This window comes from Limanda limanda, chromosome 8 (assembly GCF_963576545.1).
Source record: "Limanda limanda chromosome 8, fLimLim1.1, whole genome shotgun sequence".
In the NCBI taxonomy this organism is placed as follows: Eukaryota; Metazoa; Chordata; class Actinopteri; order Pleuronectiformes; family Pleuronectidae; genus Limanda; species Limanda limanda.
The window spans coordinates 3,130,858-3,158,805 of record NC_083643.1 but is presented as its reverse complement, the minus strand read 5'-3'; the positions used below and the strand labels follow the sequence as shown (position 1 = coordinate 3,158,805).

Below are 27,948 nucleotides of genomic sequence, written 5' to 3'. Positions count from 1 at the left end.
AATCAGAACGTCGAGGACATCACTGAGAATCATTAGAATTCAAACTGAAAGTTAGCATCTACGTTTCCTCGGAGGAGATCCGATGATTTGAACCTCAAACACTGATAACAACAAACCTGTGTTTCCTTCTTTCTGACCGCACCCTGTAAACAAAGTATTTAACATGCAGTAAATCAAACACTGTATGATCCCGTCAGCTGCTTTACACATTCTTCACTTTACATCTTTACAGGAAGAGTTCTGTGAGAAAGTCTCTCTCTGCAGTGAAACTAAGGTTAGAACTAAAAGTATTTGTTTGAGTTTAGGTCGTGTACTTTATAATCAGTGCAGGAGAGGGTTCGATGCTCAGAACGTGGACTTAGTGCCCTCTGGTGGCTGGCTGCAGAACCCGACCTTTGCACAAATATAGTTTCAAAATGATCTGATATCTACCCTCTTGTTCTTATCTCCGTTCCCTAACTCTCACTGATCTCACACACATCACTAACCACAGCTCCACACGTTCACGTAGAAATTAATGATTTTGGTCCTAAAACTGTGACGTGCTGAGGAAACCTCGACCTGTTGGATTATCTCAACTTGTTAATCGTGTCAGTAATGTTTTTTAAAAGAGAGAAAGTTCTGTCGTTAGTTCAGCTGGAATGTAGTTAAGTGTTTTTGGTTGTGAAGTCACATGAGTAAGTGGTGATTATTCCACAGTTCAGACTAATGACACATCGGTTAGAGGAGATGATGTTACTACTGGTTAGTCTCACCTGGTACTAATACACCTGGTACTTTATGTTTTAATATTTCACTATCTGCAGGCCCATCGCCCATCATCACTCTTCCACCCTGAGGCTCTTTGTGTGTGTGTGTGTGTGTTTGTGTGTGTTGTCATGGTGACGGTGGCGTCTTCAGTGAAGTGGTGGATCCTCCTTGGCTTCCGCTCCCGGCCACTGTCTGTACGACCCACTGGACCAAACGCACAACACAGAGAGAAAAAAAGAGAGGGTGACCCGGTTAGTTACAGACAAACAAAAAGTTTGATTCTCTAAATGTCTTCTAGCTCAAACGGGTAAAATCCCAGGGTCAAGAGGTCAAGGTCGGGTCAGGCAAGTTGTAGTTACACGGTTAAGGTTAGAATAGTTCTCCAGGGAAAGAACGCAAGTCAATCTAATGTCACAGTTTGTGAGTGTGTGTGTGTGTGTCTGTGTGTGTGTGTGCGTGTGTGTGTGTGTGTGTGTGCTTTAACTACGTGGATCAAGCTGTTGAATTATTAATACTCGCAGTTTGTGGTCAGAGGGTCAGTGAAGCTTACGCCACATTTTCCAAATGCCATAAAACTCTCAGCGTGTGTGTGTGTGTCTGTTTGTGTGTGTGTTTGTGCATGTGTGTGTCTCTGGGTGCGTGTGTGTGTGTGTGAGTGCGTGTGAGTGAGAGACGTGTCCAATAGTCTGGATCCCATCAGGGCGTCCGTGTAGATCCTTTAAGGAAACACAGATAAGCCATTAGTGTGGATCTCAGGTCCGGCTGCTCTGGTCCAGTGCTGCTGCTAATGGCCTCGAACAGGACACAGCTCCAGGAGACTGAACGAACCTGTGTGTGTGTGTGTGTGTGTGCGTGTGTGTGTGAGTGTGTGTGTGTGTGTGTGTGTGTGTGTGTGTGTGTGTGTGTTCTAGTGCTAGGCAAATGGCCCTTGAGGCAGCAGGAGAGTTTTTATGTCCCACCAAATCTCAAAGTCCTCTGGTAAACACAGTGATGACTTTTACCTCCACTGGGGAAGTTATGTTTGTTTTCATGGAACTTGCTGAAAAAAAAAAATGTTCCCCACAAAGGAGATGATGATTCATGATCTGTATTATTTAGCTGGCTTTGCTATGCAGCTGGTTTTGATTCAAGGTGTCTTTTGGGCCTTGGTGGAGACGTTTTGTCCACTGAGGGACTTTAATTTACTCCTGCACCTCCATGCAGTGCTCAGCAAAACAGTAAGTGTTTAATTGGGACAAACGGGAAGAATCCTGGGGACAGGAGGCAAATAAATGAAATAATATGACGACTTGTGGTTTAATAAGAGCCTGTGCGTTTTGTTTTATACACAACCAAATCCATTAGGATCTCCTGTCACTCACTGTGACTCAGTGGAGGTGGAACAGGGAGGAGTAACGGCTCCTCTGGTTCTGAGGCTCCGTTCAGACAGTCTATGGTTCAGACTTGATATTAACAAACGTCGTGAGAGAGCAGATCACAAGTGGACGTCTCATAGCATCAGTTCACTTCAATCTGTCTCCTGTGACCACTTGTGATTGGCTTACATACAAAAAACACGTACATAATTTCTGCTCGTTGAAACCTAATGTTGAAGTTTCAAATTAACACATCATTCTGTGAACCTGAGCCATTAAATGATATTCAATCTATAATTTTAAATTACATGAATTCCGCTCATGATCCTTTTTAAATTTTGTTTTTTAAATAGATTTTTCACGGCTCAAATTTTCTCCGCTAGATAAAAAATGCTTGCAGCCGCAGCATCGGGGGGGAAAGCAGCGCACGCCAGTTAAGCACGGTCGGTAATATGATCTAAATATATGATTCTCATTATATGTTATACGTTGGCCTTCTGTCAGGTGGAAATGTCGATGGGGCGGCTGAAGAAAATCAGCGACATGATCATTAGAGATGATGATAATAATCCTGGGGTCCTTGACCTGTCTCGTAATGAGCTTCCCTCCGCTGACCTCACACAGGGAACACAGGGATTAGCCGCTAGATGCTAACGTCTGTCGCGATTTCGCTCCGAAGTGTTTTTATCTCTCGACCTTTCAGCTGAATACCGACACATGCAGCTGTGGCAGCATGAATTTACATGAATCAGTCCGGCATCTGTTTTAACGCGCTCTGTTTTTTTAATGAGTGTGGGCTGTGGGTTCAGAAATAGAAAGAGCTCAGTGTCTCTCTCTCTCTCTCTCTCTGTGTGAGCGAGCGAGGTGCCTCTTGTTCTGGAAACCAAGTCCACGAACCACCAGGTTCATTCTGAGTTATGTCATCACTTTATTTCTTCTTCCCACGGAACCTTGACTCAACACAGACGACATCTTAGCTCTCTTCTGAATTAAAGCTCCTCACTGTGTGTCAGTGCCTCATTAAAAACCAGCGCTCATGCATTTTGGTTTTCGTTGCTGTTTTTACTGAAATATTCAGATTTCTGAATCGTTTTTATTTCATTTCACGCTCGTGTTTAAACGGCTGAACAAATAGGACACGTGGGCGGAGACTCAGAGGCGGATTCCTTACATCTGAAATCAAACCAATTACCGACAGGCTCGGCTTTTTACCTCCGCATCAAACAATGAGCACTTATTATTAATGATGAATATATGATCTTATTTGATGTTCATGGCACTAATAGGGTACCATAGGGTCAGACCCATTCCTGTATCTGTAATATGTTCTCCCTATGTATATGTGATTTATGTATGTCTGTCGGTGAGGTGTATAAGTGTATAAGCTACTGGACCTCAATTTCCCACGGGATTAATAAAGTATCCATCTATCTATCTATCTATCATATATATAAATCATTGTTTATTGGCACAACACTTTAGTCCAGAGTAATATATCTCAAAAGGATTGTTGTCTTAGGATTTAATGCTGACATTCATGGTCCCCAGAGGATGTTGCTTGTGCAGGGAGGCTGCAGGTGAAACATTTTAAATCCTAAATTATATTTTTACAAATGGGCCTTAGAAGATATCAAACTTTCTCCAGGAAGGAGGAGGAATCATTAGTTTCTCTTTGCAATATGTCGTTTATTCCTAATTCACTTTAAGCCTTAAAGGAATGTCTTTCTATTGAGTCTAGTTTATGTATCTGGGGAAAAACAAGTTGAACGATAAGCGGCTAATTACAGTGAACTAAATACACATGTATCCCCACAGGGGGGCGTACCTCTATGAGATGGTGCCAGTGAGCGATGGGTTTCCTCGGGTACGTCAGCATCTCGCTCCAGTGGTCTCGTCCCAGACTCTCAGCGTCGTTGCCCACTCGGCAAACTCCGATCACCTCGTTGTGTCCGACGCTGCAGGACGCCAAAGAAAAACACACTTTCATCACATGGAGGGACACGACAAAGGGTGAACACACATCACTTAGTGGCCTTTATTAACCCTACGCATTCCATAAGCTTCTAAAACAATAAACAATAACCCTAACACAGGGCTTTTCAACCGGGGGTCCGCGGCCGGTTCGCTTTGATATTTCAACACATTTCCAGACTACTCTTGAATATCATGAAAAATATCTAAATTAAGAAAAATATGTCTAAAATAATTTAAAGGTGCTGGTGATCATGAGGTTAAACTTAAGTCAACCTCAATTGTTTGTGTGATATTGTATGATTATCATTTGTGAGATATTCTGCATTACTTTGTCATCTTCCCTCTTCAGTTGTAGCCCCAGTTTATGTTGATTGTTATTGATCACCGTTACTTTAACGTTCTCTCAACATGTCAGCTACATGTCTGTACATTTAAGTCATGAACGTTGTATATTGATGTACATATGGTTCTGAGATGCAGTACAACTACAAACTGCATTATAATTTTGTTTTGAATTCTTAAGCTCTGAAAATCAACCGTTTTTGATGTTTTTTACACAGATTTTTCAAGATTTGTTTGAGGTTTTTAAATAAAACCAACATGGAAACCAAATGTTAAAACTTCCTTCTATCCACATGCACACACACACACACACGTAGGCACATCAGTGGGCCGCGGATTACTTTCTAGTCAGAATGGTCCCTGGGACAGAACCAGTTGAAGACCCCTGCTCTAACACACTGACGGGGAAACTCACGAACCGATCATAGTCCATGACGGCGATGAGCAGGCTGATCTGGTCGATGTTCTCCGGAGGAACGTCGAACACGATGGCTTCGTTGTACACCGGGTTCAGGGTGTTCCTCTTGGTGGACGTCTTCCTCTTCTTCAGCCGCCGGCCTTCACACATCAGAGACACCTTCACGTACGGATCTGGAGACGGAGAAGGTGGCGTTTTCAGTGAGGCTGTTAAAATGTACTGACACATGAGAGAAGCTGGCAGCAAAGATCCACAGTTGGAAATCGGCTTCGACACCCTGGTGTGTGCGTTCAGAGTGTTTCACCATCGCAGCAGGATCAGTGACGTGTCAGTCAGAACCCACCTGAGGCCCCGGTGATGTCCATGGCTTTGAGATTTCTGGCTTTGATCATGGTGATGGTGAGCCGGCCGGCAGTGGGGAGATAACACAACGAGAACATCAGCTCTCCCAGGTCCACGTTGTCCTGCAAACACAAATACCTCAGTGGTAAGTGTTCGTTATTATTATAGACGTAACTGCTTTTTACAAACTTTAACTCGGAGTTTCATCCTTGTTGAACATAATCTCCGTGAGAAACAGGATTTTAGTTCCGGGAGTTTACTGGTTACTGTTTCTAGCTTGGATCACATTGAGCTGTTGGCTTTTTAATGTATCTGCAGTACTATGCTAGTCGCTGTTTACTAGAGATTAAACAAAACATCGCAGTTTGTGTTTTTGTGTTTCAACTTGTGTGTCAGACTGTAAACCGACAGAAGACGGTTCAGCTCCAGGTTTATTTCAGATCCACCTCTCAGACTGAACGTGTGAATTTAACAGAAGGTTCATTATAAGTCTTTGCACCACAGACGTGGATCAAACCTGTGACATCTCCAGTAACCAGGGGCGTTAATGACTCACTGTAAAGACGTCACGACCTGAGCGTCTAAATGATACGAAACCTAGCAATGTGTTTGATCTCAGCACCTGCTTCTACGTAACATCTCCTGTTTCCCTCGGAGAACTTCCCTGAGTTCACAACTTCTCCACATCCAGGCTCCTCCCGACCTCGGCAGCCAATTAACACGTCTGAAAATAGCGTGCGATGATGGTGTGAGATCGACGCTGAGCCGGCGAGACACGAAGCACACGAGGTGTCTGACAGGAGGGAACTCTGGATTCTTTATGTTCTTGTTCTTGCTTAACGTTTTCTACCAGTTTGGCCTGAACCACAGCTTCCTCAAACCAAATCTTACACTGGGAGTTAAAGAGGGATTTTACTAAATGTTTGCATGGAACCTGGCAGGTGTGGTTCCAGCTGTTTCTACATCTGTAGAAGTAGAAGTCATTTAATTCAATTAGAACTGTTATTATACCACAAACTTTAGCTGATTGGTGTTTTGATGGACACAGTGAAAAAGTCCAATTTATGTCTTTGTTGAATTGACGACACAGCGTTTCCATAGAAGTAGCCATTTTGTCCAGCGCCCTCTTGGTTTTTCGACACCATACGCAACCATATTTGGTGTAGCAGGGGGAGGAGCCTGACTGACAGCTTGAGGACACTGCACCCATTGGACGGTACTAGCTGTCAATCACAAGGTATCCATGCACCCAATGCATATGGTGCCTTATCGTCTATTCAACTCTAAATCTGATAATAATTTACTAAATTAACATCTAGAGATTGAGACCTCTTGAAAAATCTATCAGTTTCTCATAAACTGTCTCCGAATCCAGGTTAATTTTAAAGAAAACAGGTTTCTACCTCCATGGGCGACAGACTAAAACACCTGTGATTGGTCCTTGTCTGTGTCTCAATCAGGTTTTGGACACTCGCCCTCCTCTGGTCGTACACATAACCTCTTCCAACATCTTCTGTATTCTTTCAGTAAGTAACCATCGTGGTTTTGACGTAACTTGTCTTCACACTTTCTGTCCAATCTGTGATTAATTCACACGATGTTAATTATTTATTCTCTGTCGGCCAATTATCTCCAAAGCCTCGTTAAAGGTCAGCTGTCGTGGTTTTACCGGAAAATAATCTCACTCCGATATCTGTAAGTGTTCTGTGTCGTGCTGATCAAGATGAATTGGGAACAGGCAGCACACACACACACAGACACACACACACACACACACACACACACACACACACAAACACACACACACACACACACACTAGGATGTAGCTGCTCCGGGTCTTCTGCTCAAAATTGCTGAAAAGGACAATCAAACCACGGCCCTCAGCACGTGTGCCCCCCCGAGCTCGTAAGAACACAAGCATCATGGCCGCTCGGAGCCTCGGGCGTTAATGATGCTCGGCTCATAACGTCTCCGCTGTGTAACACACACCTTCACAAGCTGGAGATTGGCTCTCTTCAGATGATGTGATAACCTTCTCCCTTGACACACACACACACACACACACACACACACACACACACACACACACACACACACACACACACACTCGTACACTTAAGTTTTCAGACTACAGACTGCCAGGCACCACTCAAATCAAGCCCTGCGGTCGGGAGTATGGTCACTTGTGCTCGGCCAATGAGATTACACGGCTGCTCTTAAGCGCTCCAATACAGCAGGGAGCGAGTCCGGACAGTCTATATTCTCCAATTATAACAGTAGCACCCCCCCCCCCCCCCCCCCCCCCCCTCAGGATCCACCGGGGTTCTTCCACCAGCCTCAGTCTAACTCCACCTCTCTCCTCTCTCTCAGTTTGTTCTGGTTTGTTAAACACACAGAACTTCAGGCCACAGAAGCTTTGACAGAAACACGAGATGTTTCCAGACAAATCTCAACGATTCCACTTGAGCTTTAGAACCATAATTATGTATTTTTGCCACGGAAGCTGAAAGAACTCCTTCAGGTATGAGTTAATTACCTCTGCCAACGAGGTTGTGTTTCTCCTCAACTGATTCTTTATGATTTCCCAGAGAGTAATTCATGGATCAGGCATATTAAGATTTATTTATTTATGAATGTGGGTAATCTGGTGCAAATCTAAATATAAATCTGGATTTAGTGAATTTAAATGTTTCCTTAGAGGACTGGTGGAGGTACGAGCTCTATAAGAGTTTATTAGATGTTAAATTGCACAAATATCGTTAAGAGGGTTACAAAGAGTCAAAGAAGTGTATTATAAATTTAGAGGAATACTTCTAAGTTAAATACATTATTAAAGGGTTGCACACTCCAACAAGTATATTAACTTTAGTATTGCAGAAAGCTTGGGGGACCGGAGTCTTTCATCGGAGCCCCGGCTGAGATTTGGTACTTTTCATTTGAAGTGGGGAGGTAGAATTTTCAAGTTCCAAGACAATAAATCTCAACTTGAACCCTTAAGTCGTGGATTTCCTGCTTCAGAAAGTCAAAAGCTTCTCACCAAGCCTCAGAATCCCAGATGTCTGCTCAATGATATGTTGTTCATCAGGAGTAAATCCATTGTACACAGAACACTTCCCAGAGAGTAATTCATGGATCAAGCATATTAAGACTTGTCCAGACAAATCCACACATAAATCTGGATTTGGTGAATTTAAATGTCTGTTCGTTAGCGGACGTCTGGTGGAACGAGCTCTCTAAGTGATTCCCAGATGTTAAATTGCACAAATATCGTTAAGAGGGAGATAAAGAGTCAAAGGAGTGTATTTAATACTAAGAGGAATATTTCTTAGTTAAATACATTATTAAAGGGTTATACTCCAACAAGTATATTAAGTTTAGTATTGCAGAAAGTTTGGGGGACCAGAGTCTTCCATTGGAGCCCCGGCTGAGATTTGGTACTTGGTTCATTAGAATTTTCAAGCTCCAAGACAATAAATCTTAACTTGAACCCTGAAGTCAAGAATTTCCTTCTTCTGAAAGTCAGAAGCTTCTCACCAAGCCTCAGAATCCCAGATGTCTGCTCCATGTGCAGTTATATATTGTTCATCAGGAGTAAATCCATTGAACACACAACACTGTTCAACCTCCGGACACGTTGCTGTTTGTTTGTTTGAGCAGAAAACCACATGTGTTCTTTTCCACATTATTTTATCAGTGTTCACAGACGATAGAGAATAAATCTTTTGATGTCACTGAAGCTGCGAAAAACATTTCTGAGACTAGTTAGTGAACCTCTGACATTAAAGGATCCGTATCCATGGTAAACTAGTTTCAGGTCTTTGTTGTTTTCTCAGCTTTGTTCCAGTTTCACTGCATTTTCTTAGCTTTCTTTCTTAATAAGATGTTTAAAGGCCAGAAAGTGACTTCAAATCATTTATGTTTTCAATTTAAATGGTTCAACTTGAATCATTGCATCGAGGAACTGAGTCTGTGCAGCAGGATTTGAAACTGAATTAGTTTAAAATTTGATTTTAATAGATACCTATGCCACTTTTTATGTAATACATATTTATGTGTTTTGATATATCTATATTTGATATATTTATTTATATTTATTTTGTAAATCAATGATGTGTAATTTATTTATGGAGCTTGCCTGCAAACGTTTTGCACACGATTACACTTTTACAACCAGTGTATGAAACCATAAAACATCTTACAGCTCTTGGATGCTATCTGAAAGTTCACACGTTCATTGAGCTCACAGACAAAATTTAGTTCTGTCAATTTAACGTTCGCTTTCTGTGAAGAAGAGAAACACTTTTTAATTGCATTTAATTGCAGGATTTCGATTTCGCTAAAACTACAGAACAGGAACCATGAAGGTTGTTGGAAAGATGCAACATGAGAACAGAAAGAACCCATTAGATGTTGATATGCATTCGGACAAAGGGGCAGAACATCGTGAGAGAAAAGGTTCCGCCCCTTTGAGAATGTTGTGTGATTTTGTTTTACATTTTAACTTAATTCCCAGGAAATGATTTGTGGATCTTAATAAAGAAATCCGAGGAGACTGATCGTGTGGAGCTGCTTGATTGAATTTAAGGAGAGTGTCGGGCTTTGGTGGAGAAACGAACTCTACTGAGAACTATCCTGGTTTCATCTTGCTTGTTTTCCCCCCCCCCCCCCCCCCCCCCCGCTGCTCTGGAGCTTTACTGCTGTCCCTCAGTTTCAAGTCTGTCTCGGCCAAATAAAGCAATTGTAATGATTCACATTCAATTTCTATTGACTCATATTTCAGTCGGTTCAGTTAAAGAAAAGAGGAATAAATCCGTTTAGCGAACGATGTGAGTTTATAAGACGTGAACAGATGGAGTGTCATTCTATCTTGTATCTAATATTTCACTGAACTTCAAAATTGTAATAACCGTACAATTCATTTTCCAATGATTTTCTCCTCAGTTGCTAGGACACGCACCCCCGTGAACTAACGTATGCACCGGCACTGTTGGGTTTGTGGTCTGACTTAAACTGTAAATGGTTGTCGTGTCGTTTCTCTATGTTAAAAGTGTGGTTTGATTAACAAAAGGCCTGAAGTGAGAGGAGTCTCTGCCGTGAGGAACACAAAGTCGTCTCTGAAAAGCTCCCGTCACACGAGGACTACCAGGACCGAGGATCTGCCTGGGTGAACATGGTGGAAGTAAATAAATCAGCGCCCAGGCTGAACTTCAGTGTACAAGTGAATACACCCTGGCAGAATCAGGTTAGGCTGAAGGATCCTTCATAACGATAAGCAAGGAGAGAGAGAGACAGGGAGAGAACATTGGGCTGCGTGGACGGAGCTGTTTGTCAAAGGAGTCGATGGAAGTGAAAAGGTTCCAAAATGTGTGTGAAGACTTAATTTAAAAGTCTCATGTGTCTCACTTCAGAGGGGGGGAGTCGTTTCAGAGCCTGTAGATGAGAATGGGATAGAGGCCAATGAACAAGTGAACCTCACACTAATATGACTGATTCTGCAAATAGCGTTTCAATAAATTAACATCGTTAGAAAGGTGAGTAAACTTATTGGGAAAAGTTGATATTATATTTAGAGCTACGTGGTTAGAAAGGCTCAATGAAAAACTAATAATTATTCACGTTCTTGCTGAGATATAGATTAGAACATTTACACCATTCTATTGATTCTGAATCCTATAAACCTATAAACCTATAAACCTATAAACCTATCCTATAATCAGTCAGATCCAGTCAACACTTGAGGGAGATCTCCAATTTGATTAACACTCGATTGGTGGCACTCACTTAAAACGAAAAAGGTTTTCATCCCTGATTTATAAAAACTTACACACATACAAACCAACAACTTTGAAATGCAACTGAAGACATAAAGCAGACGCTTTGGTTATTAGTTTTGCTTACGTATTCATTGACAATTGTTATTCCATATTGTTGGAGATATATCTGATGAAATGAAGCCGGTTGCCCTCAAGCTTCCAGTCTTCATGTTTAGCACACAGACATAACCGTGGTATCGTCCTTGTGTAAGTAAAGTAATATGTCTTTTAGAAATAGAAAACTTGTATGATTTGGCTGCTGCCAGAGGAAATGGTGGCACAAGCAACAAATGGTAAATATTTAAAAGGTAATAAAACCCTGTGCTCACACACAGGTTGCACGTCCCTGTGATTTATTCAGGATCTCACAGACTCAATGGGCCATGAGCATCTGGAGCTTCATATTTCCCACTTAGTCAATAAGGGCAAATGGGAGGACAAGTGCTTGTTATATGGTTCCATTTGTCATTGTTGGGAAATGGGAACCTCCTTCACTGAATTAAACTCACACACACACACACACACACACACACACACACTGAACCCATTTATCAAGGTCCTGATTACAGGCCGACCCGGCTGCAGTCAATAGTATTGAGCGGCTCTGCAGGAGCAGCAGGTTACAGAGTCTCTGAACTCCTCGTTGTCTTTGTTTCCAGCCGAGGAGGAGAAAGAAGGGACGTGTAACAACGTGATGGACGTCCAAAAGAAAATTGAATGTCCTGACATGCACGCAATAAACACGCTGGCCGGTCTCCTGATACTTCACAGCGGCTCAATACACAAATCGGCACCGAGCTGCAGCTATAGTGAGAGGAGCGAGATATTCAATTTACTGGCAGGAACATCATGGGAAACGATGCAATTAGGGGGTCGAGTCAGATTGATGTGTCCTGACCTGTTGAGGCAACGTCTATAAAGAGACGTTTAAAAAAACATATTTCATATTTATAAGTGGAATTGCACTCAGGAGAGAAAACGTACTTCCACCAAGGCCAAACACTCCTTAAATCGAATTTATGTCTATATCTGGATCCAAACCAACATTAAACAGGTTCTTTCTTGGCCCAGGTTCGGCTTAACGAGCTCCAAATTCATATTGAAGGTAAAATGTGGCACAGACAACGATTTTAAATTCATAGTTTTAAGCATTATGGGACTAATAAGCCAAGTCAGCTTTATTCTGAACCAAAACAGGTACATGATAAGTAACTTCGAGACGAATCCACTCAGACTCTAATCAAACTTCAGGTCGGAGTTGATTAAAACTCACAAAAGAGATGTTCCCGTTTAATAAGTGTAAACAATCATCATCTTGTCTAATTCAGTTTACAGTAGCAGCCCTTCACACTGTGTCAGTTCTCCCACAGCTGACTTCATAATGTCCACCCTCCAGGATGAAGCTCATTTATTTTTCCATAAGCAGCAGCTCAGAAATATACATTAAAGTCTGGTACATGTGGCCGGGATGGCGAGAGGCTCCTTCCATGATTAATGCACACGGCCTGAGACTGGACCTGCGCTGGGTTCGTCCTTGTGATCCCAGGAGAGGTAACCTAGTTCTGCTGGTGACAGAGAGACGGAGCGAGAGGAGCTGGAAACTTCACATTTCTGCTTTTCTTCAGACTAACCTTCCTCACAAAGGTTAAACACAGATATTTACACCTGCACCGATCAGGTTGGAGAAACGTCAACAGCACACGATCAGTTTCCTCAGTCCGGTTTCGTATCCAAAGATCAATATCACGTTCGAGGAATCATTAGAATGATAATCCCTCAAAAATTCTAATAATCTGAGAATTACAGATACAGACAAAACTCTATTATTTTAAAATGATCGTATAAAATGTTTTGTATTGAATCTGCAGGAAGTGGCGTTGATAGTGTCTTGCTCTGACAGAGAACGTGTTTCCGAGCTGCTGGAGGTAAACACATTATCTCCTGGATCTAAAATGTCGTTTGCATTGTTAGTTACCGTCCATGTTGGGTAAATAAATGATTAACAGCAGATTATATTTAGAAAGTGGACTCGTCGGCCTCGGAGGAGACGCGACAGCTACGGTTCACCAGTCGGACGCCTCAGAGGAGCTTCTAACCCATTTCTACTGACCTTCTTCAGCTGAGATGCTTTTAGAGTCGGAAAGGTGTTAAAACAACATTTGTGCACGGACATGATTAGTGTGTGTGTGTGTGTGTGTCTGTTTGTGTGTGTGTGCGTTATCCTGCTGGGTCTTTGCACTTCAGTACTTAATGATCAGGTCGGAGCCGGTTTGATGCTGACGAAGCTAATGATCGTTTTCAGGCTTTGAACTTAATTACTGTACGAGGAGCAGCAGTGTCGTGGATTTAACTTTCAAAGACCTGTGGTAAAAAGATCAGGTTGAGCAGAGGCAACTTCCTGAAACACTCTCTGGTTCTTTATGGGTTTAACAGCAGATGAACTCATAGATGTACTGATTGGTCACATTAAAAGCAGAGGGGCACTCACACAATACATCTGGCAAACGATGGATCTCACAACTTAATCAAAGCTGCTCCAAAAGTCCAAATGAGTTCTTTCTCGTCCTGTCCATTGCTGCAGCTCTTCTGTTCAGTCTCTGACTGAAACACATCTCCTAAGCTTCTGTCTCTTTAAAGCCCATTCTGCCCTGATTGGTCAACACTGCCAGACCATAGTTACAGATACGAGTTCCCTAAATATGCCTGATTTTTTTATCTATGAATTATTCCCTGGACACATTGTGAATATGTTAAAAAAGGGCCGGAACAAAGTCGTATCTCGCAATGTTAAAGAAAGTGAAATTAAATTCCCTGACCCGGATCTGTACCAAGTTTACTGAGTTCACCAAGTTTCATGGAAATGGTTCATTTCTTTTTGCCTAATCCTGCAAACTACCAACTAACCAACCAACCAACCAACTAACCAACTAACCAACTAACCAACCAACTAACCAACCAACCAACCAACTAACCAACCAACCAACCAACCAACCAACCAACTAACCAACCAACCAACCAACTAACCAACTAACCAACAAACCAACTAACCAACCAACCAACTAACCAACTAACCAACCAACCAACCAACCAACCAACTAACCAACTAACCAACTAACCAACTAACCAACTAACTAACTAACCAACTAACCAACCAACTAACCAACCAACCAACCAACTAACCAACTAACCAACTAACCAACTAACCAACTAACCAACTAACTAACTAACCAACTAACCAACCAACTAACCAACCAACCAACTAACCAACCAACCAACCAACCAACCAACCAATCAACTATCCAACTAACCAACTAACCAACAAACCAACCAACCAACTAACCAACCAACTAACCAACCGACCAACTAACCAACCGACCAACTAACCAACCAACCAACCAACCAACCAACCAACTAACCAACTAACCAACTAACTAACCAACCAACCAACCAACTAACCAACTAACCAACTAACCAACTAACCAACAAACCAACTAACCAACCAACTAATCAACTAACCAACTAACCAACAAACCAACTAACCAACCAACCAACCAACTAGCCAACTAACCAACCAACTAACCAACTAACCAACTAACCAACTAACCAACCAACTAACCAACTAACCAACCAACCAACCAACTAACCAACCAACCAACCAACTAACCAACAAACCAACCAACCAACCAACTAACCAACCAACTAACCAACCAACCAACCAACCAACCAACCAACCAACTAACCAACTAACCAACAAACCAACTAACCAACCAACCAACTAACCAACTAACCAACTAACCAACTAACCAACCAACCAACCGACTAACCGACTAACCAACTAACCAACTAACCAACTAACTAACTAACCAACTAACCAACCAACCAACTAACCAACCAACCAACCAACCAACCAATCAACTAACAAACTAACCAACTAACCAACAAACCAACCAACCAACCAACCAACTAACCAACCGACCAACTAACCAACCGACCAACTAACCAACGAACCAACCAACCAACCAACTAACCAACTAACCAACTAACCAACTAACCAACCAACCAACCAACCAACCAACTAACCAACCGACCAACTAACCAACTAACCAACAAACCAACCAACTAATCAACTAACCAACCAACCAACTAACCAACCAACTAACCAACCGACCAACTAACCAACCAACCAACCAACTAACCAACTAACCAACTAACCAACTAACCAACTAACCAACTAACCAACCAACCAACCAACCAACTAACCAACTAACCAACTAACCAACAAACCAACTAACCAACCAACTAATCAACTAACCAACTAACCAACAAACCAACCAACCAACTAACCAACTAACCAACTAACCAACTAACCAACTAACCAACTAACCAACCAACCAACCAACTAACCAACTAACCAACCAACCAACTAACCAACTAACCAACTAACCAACCAACTAACCAACCAACTAACCAACCAACCAACCAACTAACCAACCAACTAACCAACTAACCAACTAACCAACCAACTAACCAACCAACCAACCAACCAACTAACCAACTAACCAACCAACCAACCAACTAACCAACTAACTAACCAACCAACCAACTAACCAACCAACCAACTAACCAACCAACCAACCAACTAACCAACTAACCAACTAACCAACCAACTAACCAACCAACTAACCAACCAACCAACCAACTAACCAACCAACTAACCAACTAACCAACTAACCAACCAACTAACCAACCAACCAACCAACTAACCAACTAACCAACTAACCAACCAACCAACCAACCAACTAACCAACTAACTAACCAACCAACCAACTAACCAACCAACCAACTAACCAACCAACCAACTAACCAACAAACAGACAGTGGTGGAAACACAACCTTCTTTGAGCAGGTAGAACTTCAAACCCGAGGACTGAAACACTGACTTTCATGTCTCTTGTTTGCTCATGAACCATAAAGATACAAGTTTCTGTTCCAGCCACACCAACCACACCAGTCCCACCAGCCTGAGGTCCTCACTCAGCACGACAGTGAAACCAGGAGGTTTCTCTGGCACGAGGTTCAAACTCTCTCACCGAGTTTCTCATTGTACCAAGTGAATAATGAAATACAGAATGTAATGCTGTATCTCTGGCAGTCCATCCCCAGTCTTATGTCAGTGTGGATCTGGGTCACTTCCCCCCAGTGTTTCCTGCTGCTTTCATTAAACATTAACTGCCTCTAAGTATATTTCTATGTCTCCTCTTCTAGAAACCACAGATGAGTTCCACTCGAAGAGGAAATGATACAAGTCAATTGAAACGTCTCCGTCCCTCTGCTGCTGTAACATGGTTTTCTTTACTCTTTGTGATTGTTTGAGCAGTATTTGGCACGACTGGAGAAAGGACATGGGATTTGGGCTGTGAAGATACTTTTGCCCTCGTTGACCTGCAAATGGGCCTGACTGGAGAGAGGCTAGGCAAACCTGCGACATCGGCAATATGAGTTAGAGGAGAAAGACCGTGACAGCATATAAAGACATTGATAAAGGGTGGTATCTCACCGAGGTTACGTATTGTATGTCTCGGCACAGTTTAGTCTCCCGGGGAAAGTCGGCAAGCTCCAGGAAGTTGTCCAACACCACTTGGCCAATCAAATCGTGGCGTGAGAACCTGTCAAAGTCGTAAACGCTGAAATGCAGCTTCCGGCTCGGCAGCTCCGTGTACGCCACGGGAAAGAGAAAGACCTCGTCGAACACCGGGTTGAGAGTCTTGCGGTGCACCTTGGTCTGGTGCTTGGTTTTGCGGTCAGGCAGCAGGTAGATCTTGACGTAAGGATCGGAGGTCCCTGAGAAGTCCTTGGCAGGAAGGTCCTGTGCCTTGTGGATCTTCACGATCAGCTGCTCCAGGTCGAAGTCGAACTTCAGGATGAAATGGATCAGCCCGCAGGCGCCGGAGTGACGCCCGTCTTCAGCATCCACCGAACGCTGCTTGTAGAGTTCTGGTTTGATTCGGCCCAAACCAGACAGAGACTCCTGGCGCTGGAACTGAGCAGGGTTGAAGTCCGGGTTGGACAAGTTCATCTGCCGGCGGATGGAGTTGTGCCTGGAACAAAGGATAAACATGAAAACATGAAACCATTACAACCCTTCTTAGTCTTGTTCCTTGTTCCGTGTGTCCATCTGTGTTTAACCTGCCACCACCGAAAGGTTGAACAATAGCTTCAGGGATGGATGTGTGCTAACCGTACAGACGAGGTAGGCTCAGTTATCTGTCTCTGGACCCTGTCCCTCGCCAGAGTGTGGACCTGGTTCCTCTCCACCTTGGTCTGGGTCTCCAGCGGGATGTCGGGCGATGTATGGCTGATCTTCAGGCCCGACCCCGGGACCGCCACGGCCGAGGGAATCCCCGAGGACTCCTTCATACAGCATTCCTCGCTGTACTCCCTCTCCTCCCCGTCCACCTGCACATCATTGAATGTAGAAATGACAACTCTCAGTTTGGGTGGTTTGGTAGACAGGAAAAGGAGTTTGAGTTAGGGGTTGTATTTGTTATGATTTGAGGTGTAACAGGAGAAAGAGACAAGTCCTAACCAGGTAATGCTGAAAACTACAAGATATTTTTGCCTGTTAACATGGTCACTGTATCAGATCAGGTGAGGGTAGAGTAAATCAGATATATGAAGTGTACAAGTTGCTCCCTGACCAATCACGTACTCATGACGGACTTCCGGGATCTCTGCCGTGATGAAGCAAAGATGTTGTTGCTATTACTCATTTAACCTTTCCTCCAGTTCCACCTGGCAACTATCTGTCTCCTCCTAATGATAAACCATGATCGATTGTACAGAACAACTCTGGTTCACTTCAGGAGTCATTGTGACCTTTGTGGCTTGTGATGCCCTCATCATTCCTCATGTGTCCTGCATTAAAGCACTAAAGCCCCATAATTTGAATCTTTCCTCATGTATTGTGTTGTGAACCTCTTCTTCTTACCTCTGTGAGCACGGGCTGCTGGTCTCCTCCCAGGAAGTGCGCCCCCTTGAGGATATCTGGGAGGAAACGGCCACTCAGCGGCCCCCAGAACAGCTTCCATGACACGAAGAGGGAGACGCTGAAGAGCGCCAGACCACAGGTGGTGACGAGCAGAGACAACAGACTCACCGACACATCTAGAGATGGAGCAGGAGGAGACAGTCAGTGAACAGAGCTTCATCAGAGGAGCTGAACAAACCAGACTCCTCAGGGAGAACAGATGTGTTTGTTCAGAAGGAAACATGACAAATAAAAAGTATTTTCTCATTGTAGGAAGAAGATACAGACACAAATCTGATTCTGTCATGGATGCTCTGATGTTAACAATTACAGACTTGATGATAAGGTGCTAAAAAATTGATATCCATGCCATGAAGAGCTGAGGGCAAGGAAGCTCCACCCAGTATTAGTATGGTGCTCCTAATAATGTGCTTTATAAGTATACACCTATATGTATTGCTCTCTCTCTTCTTACATCAGGTCGATATATAAAGATGGACACTGCATCTCCAATTTCTCCTGTTATACAAAATGAATAATATCACATGATGCTTTTTATTCATATAAATGCTCAGAGACACTTTCCATAGGTTAAAAAGAGCAAAAACAAGTAACTCCAAGTGTAAAATTCACATCTTTAAGCTAAACTGTCTGAACCAGGTTCATCCAGGACCATGAGGGAGGATGTACAGACACGGTGTTGATCCATTAGCAGAGGATTCTGGGTAAAGAGCCGGTTGCAGTCTGTCGTTTAGTGCTCGTCAGGATCCTGCTCTCTAGTGAAACCTTTTAACAAAGTCAACTAAAAGCTGGGCTCGTCTGCTGAGGTCACATGATGCTTTGGACGGGAAGATCCGGAGAGACGACCGTGCTCTCTTCTCTTCTCCATCACTGCTTCCTCCTTCACTTCTCTTTTTATCTCACGCCAGTCGTTCTCAATCAGACTCATCACAGAGGAGGAATGTTTGCACTGGTCCTGGTTCAGTAAATTGTAAACTGCAGAGTCCAACTTCACAGAAACACTCACATGAAGTCCAGGACGCGTCACCCCCTCGTCCCAAATTATAGTTTTTAAAGTTTCTAAATGCTAATCAACTGTCAGATGTCATATTTATATTCCATTTAACTGTGGTTGGAGCAGTGCTTTCCTTTTAAAGTGTTTGTTGTTCCTCTTTCCTGCTACTCGAGCTGAGAGGAGCTCTTAATGGGACGGAGGAGACTGGTGCTTATGGGCCAGTTTGACATGAGCTAATTTATGGACGCCATTAGAGCTCAGACCTTCAGCTCAAAAGAAAATCATTTTCCAGTCTCAGATCTGAAAGTGCAGGACGCACGTTCACATGACGACTTGCTGCGATGGTTTGTGTAACTAAATGAAAACGAATGATTCCATAATATGTAGTAAGACTGTTTTACTTTGAGTTTTAGAGAAGCACTGGTGATGGATTCTGAAAAAACTGTTGAAATCAACTATGATACACTTTCTAGAACACACACACACACACACACACACACACACACACACACACACACACACACACACACACAGGCAGGCAGGAGTCACTGTTTCACTTTTAATTGCCTTGACACAAAATGTGTCCTTTCATCATTCAAAATTAATTTTATTTATTAATTAGTTTTCCAGCTCTAACTCAGTTGAATCCAGAACTCTGTGTCTGTCTCGCTCAACGCTTAAAAGAAATATCAGAATTATTAAATTCACATTTTACACCTGTTTTGGGCTGGCAACACTTTATTCCACTGAACTGTTTCACCTCATCTGTCCTCAGCACTTGATTTTGTGATTGTGGAATTTAGAAATTCTCAATTATTTATGATTATGTTAGTTTTTAAGTGATCCTGCTAACAGCCAATCAAATGGCAATAACAAATGCAGGAATGCTCTTAATGGGGCCTCACACACACACACACACACACACACAGCATTGAGCCAGGAGGGGGGTTAGAGAAGGTGAAATCCAGAACATTTTGTGTTTGTGTGACACACTGTGTTGTTTCTCTATTCTCCTCCAGTCACAGAATGCTCTGCAGCTCAATCCCAGGAGGGTTTCACGTTTCCTTCCGTCTCGTTCTCCACCCGCCGAACCCAGCCGAGGATTTCTGTTCCAACGTCTTCAGAGGGAAATATCTGAATATTTAATTGTGTTAATGTGTGCGAGCGGGGGGGCGCAGGTAGAGCCCAGCCAGGCCTCGTGTGGCCGGCTCTGCACCGGACGTCCAGCTGGGATGAAGTGAGCGAGCTGGAGAGACGAGAGCCACAGTAAACAGAGCAGAGCTTGTGTTCCCAGCTGCCACAGAGACAGTACAGCCTGTTCCACTGAGCTCGGGCTTTGATCTGCCACATAGTTCATGCATGGGTTTATTAACAAACTAGAGCATTTCACACCCGGAATCAAACTCTGTTGTCTCTGAATGAAGCTGCAGCTTTGGGATATTACTAATTTCTCTTAACGTCCCTGTTTTGTGACATTTTTCCTCTTCCTTTTTCATAAATATTTGAGTCCACACTTAATTATTGAAAACCTCCTCTTTGATAAGTTCAACCTCCCTGTGGCTTCAGGCGATTGTCTTTGTCAGAATCCCTTTCTCAGGACCACAGGGTGTCTCCGTGTTTCAAGTCCTCGTCCTCGGCTGCAATCAAGCCGCCGAGGCCTAAACCCTGTGCAGCTGCTGCCACTTAATTGGATTCAGGAGCTCCGATAATCAGTGAGCTCTCTCCTCGCTGAAGGAAGGCGACAATTATAATTAAAAAAGGTTAGACAGGTTTTGATTAGTGTAATTGCCTGCGGTGGGGTTGCCTGAGGTTAGGTGAATGTTCTGGTGTAACTTGTCCAGTGCTGAGGTTTTAGTGGTGACTTACATCTGAGGTGTGGTGGTGAGTGGAGCCGCAAAATCCAAAACCCACACACGTCCACAGGAAGCAACCAGGATTCATCATTTTGAATAAATGCATTCAACATTTTAGATCTATTTTAAAGATATGACACTAACAACAATGATATAAAGAAATATCCTGGTTTAGAATAAATGACACAAAGGATTTGAGGGGTTAGAAATGTATTAAAAGGTATAAGCCTGATTAAAAGTCACCTCCAAGGCTAATGAGCACTTTATATTAGCTTATGTATAGAGCTTAGCAACCTGTCATATTTCTTATGAAAGATAGCGTTAAGTTTTCTAAAGAAGCTTTATATTAAGTATTGAATGATCCACTCAGCTGCTGTTATGTTTTGATAAATTGTGGGTCGACTATTTCCGAGGTTTTTTCACAATCTTCAGACGAGAGTTCACAACTTTGAATAAAACCTCTGTGGTGCAGATCAATATAAAGCCTTTCAGCATCAAAATTAACATTTTGCTTTTACTTTGAAGAGCAATCAGATCAAAGGAGCTCGGTTTACAGACTTCCTGTTATCCAGGATGTTTTGGCTTCATGTCTGGAGAGTGGGAGGAAGTGGAGATGTGTCATCCATCTTCATACACAGTGTCTGAGTGAAGGTAACTGAGGGTGACAGGCTTCAACCTTAAGGTTCAGGAGTGAGAACAAAGCAGCAGAGCCTCGAAGACACAAGAGGCTACATCCAATAATGTCAACCGACTGTAAGAGCCTTTCAGGTTTGGTCCCAACAGAGGGAACGTCTCACCTTCAGCATCACAACCACGGATCAGAGTCACACTCTCAATTTACAACAATGCTCGAGGATCTTTCCTGATTTGAAGGCAGAGTCGTCCTGAAGTTTTAAACACAGAGACGCTGCTTTCATCCACTTCGACTCAATCTGCCTTCGATGAGACGTGTGAACCAACAACCTGCTGGAGGCTCAACGATCCTCGGAGTCAAATCGCTGAACGTCAGAGAAACGTAGAGACGGAGCCGGTCGCTGTCACTGGGAAATTTAAATGTCACTGCCAGTTCCACATGTTTAATTTAGCTTGTGATTGGGTATACAGCCATACAGTCACATGTCTGCTGTCAGGGACTCGGAGCGGGAGTGGGAATTTATTCATTAACCTCTAAGGGTGTGTGTGTGTGTGTGTGTGTGTCAGGATCACGACTCATTTAAATCAGAAAACATAGACATTATAGAAATAGTGCAGGACATTATATGAAAAATGCTTCCGACGCTTTTAGATCACGATGGATCATGTCCTCTAAATATATTTAATAAAAAAATATCCACATAGGGCCCTTTCACGGCTTCTTCTCTTTGGTCCGGACCTTCAAACTTTTCTGTTCAAATAGTTTGAAGCTGCACTGGTGCACCACTTCCAGCCACATCACTTCCCCTTTGTTTCTCATCATCAACTCCCTCCGTCATGATAATAATCTCTATATCTCACGGCAGCTATGGGACGTGCCGGCTCGTCTTGTTTTTCGTAGTTGGTTGTGTTATCGTTGCCTCGTCTCTGTGGTGGAAAGCATTAGTGGAGATGAGTGGATCCTCAGCAGGTTCATTAAAGGTCCATCACACACACACTTTGCTCCCCGAGCAGAACGAAGCCCGACCAGAGACCAGATCCTTACAGAGACGTTTACTGTCCAACACACCTACACACATATTAACCTGCAATTAAAATACTGTTACTGTAAACATCTCCATCCCACACATACACTTTGTAACTCAACTTAAGACTTTAAATGACAGAAAGATCTGCTTTTAACGATTTGGGTCATTACTTTAAAACTGGATTGAAATGTAACTGTAAAGATACAGAACATTCTGTCTTTTGTCCAAATATATGAACCGAGATTAAAAAGAATTTAGCAGAATCATAATAAATCATACAGTAGTTCTACACAGGGCAGACTGGGCTTTATCAGGAGGCGGGCCTTAAAGAGACAGGAGCTGAAACCAAGGGTTTGAGACAGAGGCTGAAAGGAGGAGCTGCAGCGATGGGCAGTCGGAGGAGAGTGAACATTAGAGCTCGTCAACATGAAGTAATAACACAAATCAAGATGATGAACCTGAGTATGAGCAGGACATGTCTTCATTAAGAGACGTGAAGGTTTTCAAGGCCTCACAGTTCCACTGGTTTAACAGGAGCACTTAAGACTCATCAATAAACATCCCGGCCTCCGCCCCGGATGAGAACCTCCCACCGCTGCCTCTCACAGGAAGAAACGACTTTCAGGTTAACACATCGATTAATAAAAAGATTCAACGGATAAAAGCCCATGATTGTGACCAATTTATTTGTTTTCTGCTGAGTCCAGAGCCTCCTGCAGCCAGAGAAAGAACATGCGGCCACAGCCAGTTCTTTAAACTCTTCATTGCAGATTGGTCCGTCCTCTGAGACACTGAGTACAGTTCAATAAGCTGCCAAGTCAGCAGTGGGTCAATAAGAGACAGGAGCCGGGGTGAAAGGGCGTCGGAGCACGGACCGAGGGGAAGAGGAGATAACGTCCTGGAAACAACTTTGACTGAGATGCTATACAGAGAAGTGTGTGTGAGGAGGCTGCTGTGGAGAGCTGGATTTCAAATTAACAGAAGAGAGGAGCCATTAACTTTATTGGGCTCATTCGAGAGGATCACCAGAGGCTCAAAGTTTCCTAAACCAAATATCCAATAACGTAATGTTGCCAGGCAACAATACCTGGGAAATGCAATCGAGGGTGTAATGAAACCTATTTGCCCCGGTGTTTAATCCATCCCTCGACTCTGAGTGTTTTCTGCTGACGCCATCCGGCCCGAGTCTGAGCACTATTTTATTTTATTTTATTTCTTTGTGTAACTGTGAGACGCGTCTTTGTGAACAGGAATCAGTTTGTTCCCGACTGATCCTTGAGTCACAATCATTAAGATGCAGAAACAATAACTTCCTGTTTCAGGCCTGCTGGTGGAACGATTACTGCCGAGTCGGGACCAATCAGGACGCAGATGAGGACCCCTGTTGAATCGTGTGTGTTCCTGTCCGGTTTCAAATGCAGAGCCTGAGAGTTTAAACTAAAATGGGTTCAGAAGCGTTTTCCAAAAAGTCTCTGTTTCTCTGGTGATGCGTTTTTAAAACAGTAAAGCGTATTAATGTGGATGCAGCCTCAGTGTGAAACCACTTGTCGGAGTCTTCTTGAATCAGTCTCAAAAATCGTGAAACAACGAGGACATGCAGAACCGGAGAGCCGCTCCACCGCTCGACTGGTTTGTTGTTGATCAAACGGTTTGTGTGTGTGTGCATTTAGAACAGTTACAGGAGGAAGTGGGTCACCGGTCCTCAGGGGAACCAGTCTGGTAGCTGGAACTTCATCATACATGTTTAATGATGGATTGTAACGAGTTTAAAGGCAACAAACACATAAAGGCAGGGATGAATAAACTCACAAACACACATGTGCACACTGGACTTCATTCATGCATACAAATATAAGCTCATAGCCTAAAAGCTCTGCATGATATATGTTCATATATGTGCACAGCATCTGCAGCAACCACAAAACCACACGGGCTGAAAATCTAGACTCAGGAGAGAAGGAATCATCCGTAAAGTAAATAAGAAATTCTTATTCTGATATTCACGCATGTAAAATTTATACGGTTTCATTTGGGAATTTGACAGCTGATGACTTTTTCAGTCATAGACTTTAAATAAAGATGGACGACATGACAATTCCCCAAATATGAAGCCACAGCGTCCTGATCACCCTCTAGTGGCCGGCGGCAGTATCGTCCATTAACTCTGAAGAACTGGGGATGTGTTGTCCATTTTTTATTTACAGTCTATGTTCTGTCCTAAAACAGATTGTTAATTCTGCTAAGGACATTCTGTTTCCACCCCTTTGGTTTGTTTGTCATTAGGTTTACAATAAAACTAACAAAAAGATTTTCATGATATTAATTGGATTGGACAAGAACCAAGAAGGAACCCGTCAAATTTTGGCAAACGAATTTGACCTTTCTGTAAGATTGTTGACATTTACACTGATTTCCCGTGGGAACGATTCATGGATCTTGATGAACAATCCAACATGTTTGGTCGATTGATATTCATAAAATCCAGATCTCGTGAATTCAAACGTAGGATTGCTTTTGTGGCTGAAGATATGAAGCTTGAATCTAAGGAACCCATGGGGCCTTGAGGACTTTGATCTAACCAGAGTGCAGTTCTGAACTCACACTGTTGATGGAACCACTTTAAAGTTTCAAACTGTGTCAGGAGATGGATTTTCTCTCTTCAGCAAACTCCTTCTGACCGATCAGAGCCTCGTGTGTCCGGCCAAGACCGAAGACAAGTGGGGCGTTTAAAATAACTGGTCTAGATCAGTGGTCTGCAAAGTGCTGGGAGCAGCGGGGAATATACTGGGTGGGTCTCTCTCTCTCTCTCTCTCTCTTCTCTCTCTCTCTCTCTCTCATATACAAAGTCCAGTGTGTGTTGGATGCTGCAACTACACACACACACACACACACACACACACACACACACACACACACACACAAACACACACGCTGCCTGCTCTATAGATGTGTAATGCTTTGTGGTCGCTAATGGAGCCAAGCAACAAGTTCACAGTTCATACTTCTCTATTGTGTGCGTTTGTGCACATTGTATTTGGCTTTACTTTTTCTTGTCAGCATTTTGTAACATCGTTAAGGAAAGTGCTATACAAATAAGGTTTATTGTTATTATTTTTATAATTATAAACTGAGTTAGAAAAACCAAAAATAAAGCAAAGAACAGTAATAATTGCAGAAATGTTATCCACCTCTAAAAATAACCTAAAAATCCCTTAAATTTAATCCCTCAGTCATTGTAAGAAGATAAATTACATCTAAATAACTGGACTGAGTTAATCCAATGAAATCCCATATTTCTGTTTCATTCATTTTGGAAAAAGTTTAGAAAGAAGCACTTGTCCCTCTAGTGGCGACTCTGCACCTCGCAGCTGCTGACTGGGAACCAGCAGCTCGTTTATAAACCCAGTGGAGCCTGGGAGGCTGGGGGTCTGACCTGAGTCCGTGTATCTGGGTCTGGCCAGGTCCCGGAAGTAGTAGGTGAAGTCCAGGCAGTGGTCGTCCTGCACCTCCCCCCTGGAGCACAGGTCCGACAGCAGCTCCAGCGCCTTGCGACAGATCTCATCCTCGCGTTCTGCGGGCATTGCCCTCCAGCATCCTTCTGACTGGGCGGCCACTCCGGCTGATCCTCCAACACCTCTCTCTCTCTCTCTCTCTCTCTCTCTCTCTATGCACTCACACACTCACACACTCAATCAATCACACACACACACACACACACACACACTCAGGCGCGCACCAGCCCTGGGAAGCTCCGAGGAGCTCGAAGCATCCGCGATAAAACCACAGAATCCTCCTGAATCTGTGAGATGGATTTCTACAGAAGCTGCAGGAATTCTTCAGCTGAGACGAAGGAACTTTTATAAAATCCTCTTGTTGTTAAAAAGCGTTAAAACATCAGCTCCGGCTCCTCTCCTCCACCTCCTTTCTCCTTTCTCCTCTCTCCTTTCTTCTTTCTCCTTTCTCCTCTCTCCTCTCTCCTTTCTCCTCTCTCCTCTCTGGTCCTCTGCTGAATCTCCACCGAGCCTCCAGCTTGTGGCAGCAGCTCCAGTCAAGGTTCCGTCTCTGCTGCTCAGTTCTCTCTGGATGCACTGGGATGCAGAGATACAGACAGGAAGTTCAGCTCCTCCTCCTCCTCCTCCAGCAGCATCAGCACCATCACCCTGACATCCTCTGAGGAATCATCATCTTCTTCTTCTTCTTCTTCTGCTTCACCACCTCACAGACAAAATGTCAGCAGCTCCCTGGCGGCTTTAACCCTATTTTTCTCTCTTTGTCTAATGAGTCATGTCAGAGATCTGATTCCTCTCCCCAGGTAATCTCATGAGTGATGTGTGTGCTGGTGCTGCTGGGGGGGGGAGCAGATCCCCCCCAAACACCTGAGAGGGCCCCTCCACCCGAGCGTGACCTTTACTGATGGAGGTAATGAAGGACGGATGAACGTCAGATTAGAGCCCGGGTGGAGGAGATAATAACGACCTGTGTGTCTGTGGGTTGGTGAAGTGTTGGGAGTGGAGCTGTAGACACATTGCAATTTAAGAATACACATGTAAATAGAACAAACACATACAGTTAAGAAAACAACTTAATTGATTTAACGACACATTGATGCTTTTTATCTCTTAAATTACTTTTTATTACAGTGAAATATACAACGTTGGTTTCTGTGGATTCGAGTCGTTGTTAAAGTGTTTCTGATGAGTTTGGTTTTAATTTGTTATTTGATCAGATGAGACATGTGAAAATCCCACTATTGACAGCTGAGATCAACTCCTGATTGGTCGAGTGTGTGTAAGGGGCGGGACATCAATACTTCAGCTTCATCCCAAGATCATTACTGGCTCCAATTTGACATAAAGTCTGTTATTTTCTTAAAAATGTCTTAATACAGGCTGTAATTGGTTGAAGTGGTTTATTTCTTACCTCACTGGAGCGCTCAGGGCGTTTTTTGATCTTAAGCAATAAGCAGGAGGTCAGAGGTCAAACCCTCTCACACTCCCGGTAGCTTCACCTCTGATGTAACACTGGTCTCAGCCTCATGCGGGTCACTCAGGGGTCAGAGGTGAGCTCGGCTCCTCTCACGTTAACCAGGACGACCAGATATTAAAATTCCACACAAGGATTTCTGACCCGGTTTTCTGTTGATAACAGCGTCAGTGAAATATGACGTCACCTCCAGATTCAGACGTGTGATTCACTCACAGGTCTGAACGGAGCCAGATGACGAGGCCTTAATGAAACTGAATTATTTCCTCTTCTTCTTATTTCTCCAGGGCCAGAAATAGAAGAGAGTGACATTTTGATATTTCAGAGCGGGCGACCACTAAGGCTGACTGGATGACATCATCAGGCTCAAGAGAAGATAGAACCTGAGGGATCACTTCGATGGAAGAGCTGTTT

At 43.3% G+C, this 27,948-nt stretch overlaps 1 protein-coding gene across 1 annotated transcript; it reads right to left on the bottom strand.

Annotated features, from left to right (window-relative positions):
- Positions 1-876: 876 nt before the first annotated feature.
- syt9b (synaptotagmin IXb) lies at positions 877-26,132 on the bottom strand. Its single transcript, XM_061076252.1, has 8 exons — positions 25,985-26,132; positions 17,996-18,159; positions 17,234-17,451; positions 16,553-17,093; positions 5,183-5,303; positions 4,841-5,012; positions 3,919-4,060; positions 877-942 (listed from the first exon to the last, which is right to left on the bottom strand). The coding sequence occupies exons 1-8, from the start codon at positions 26,130-26,132 to the stop codon at positions 877-879; spliced, it is 1,572 nt and encodes a 523-aa protein (XP_060932235.1).
- Positions 26,133-27,948: the final 1,816 nt, after the last annotated feature.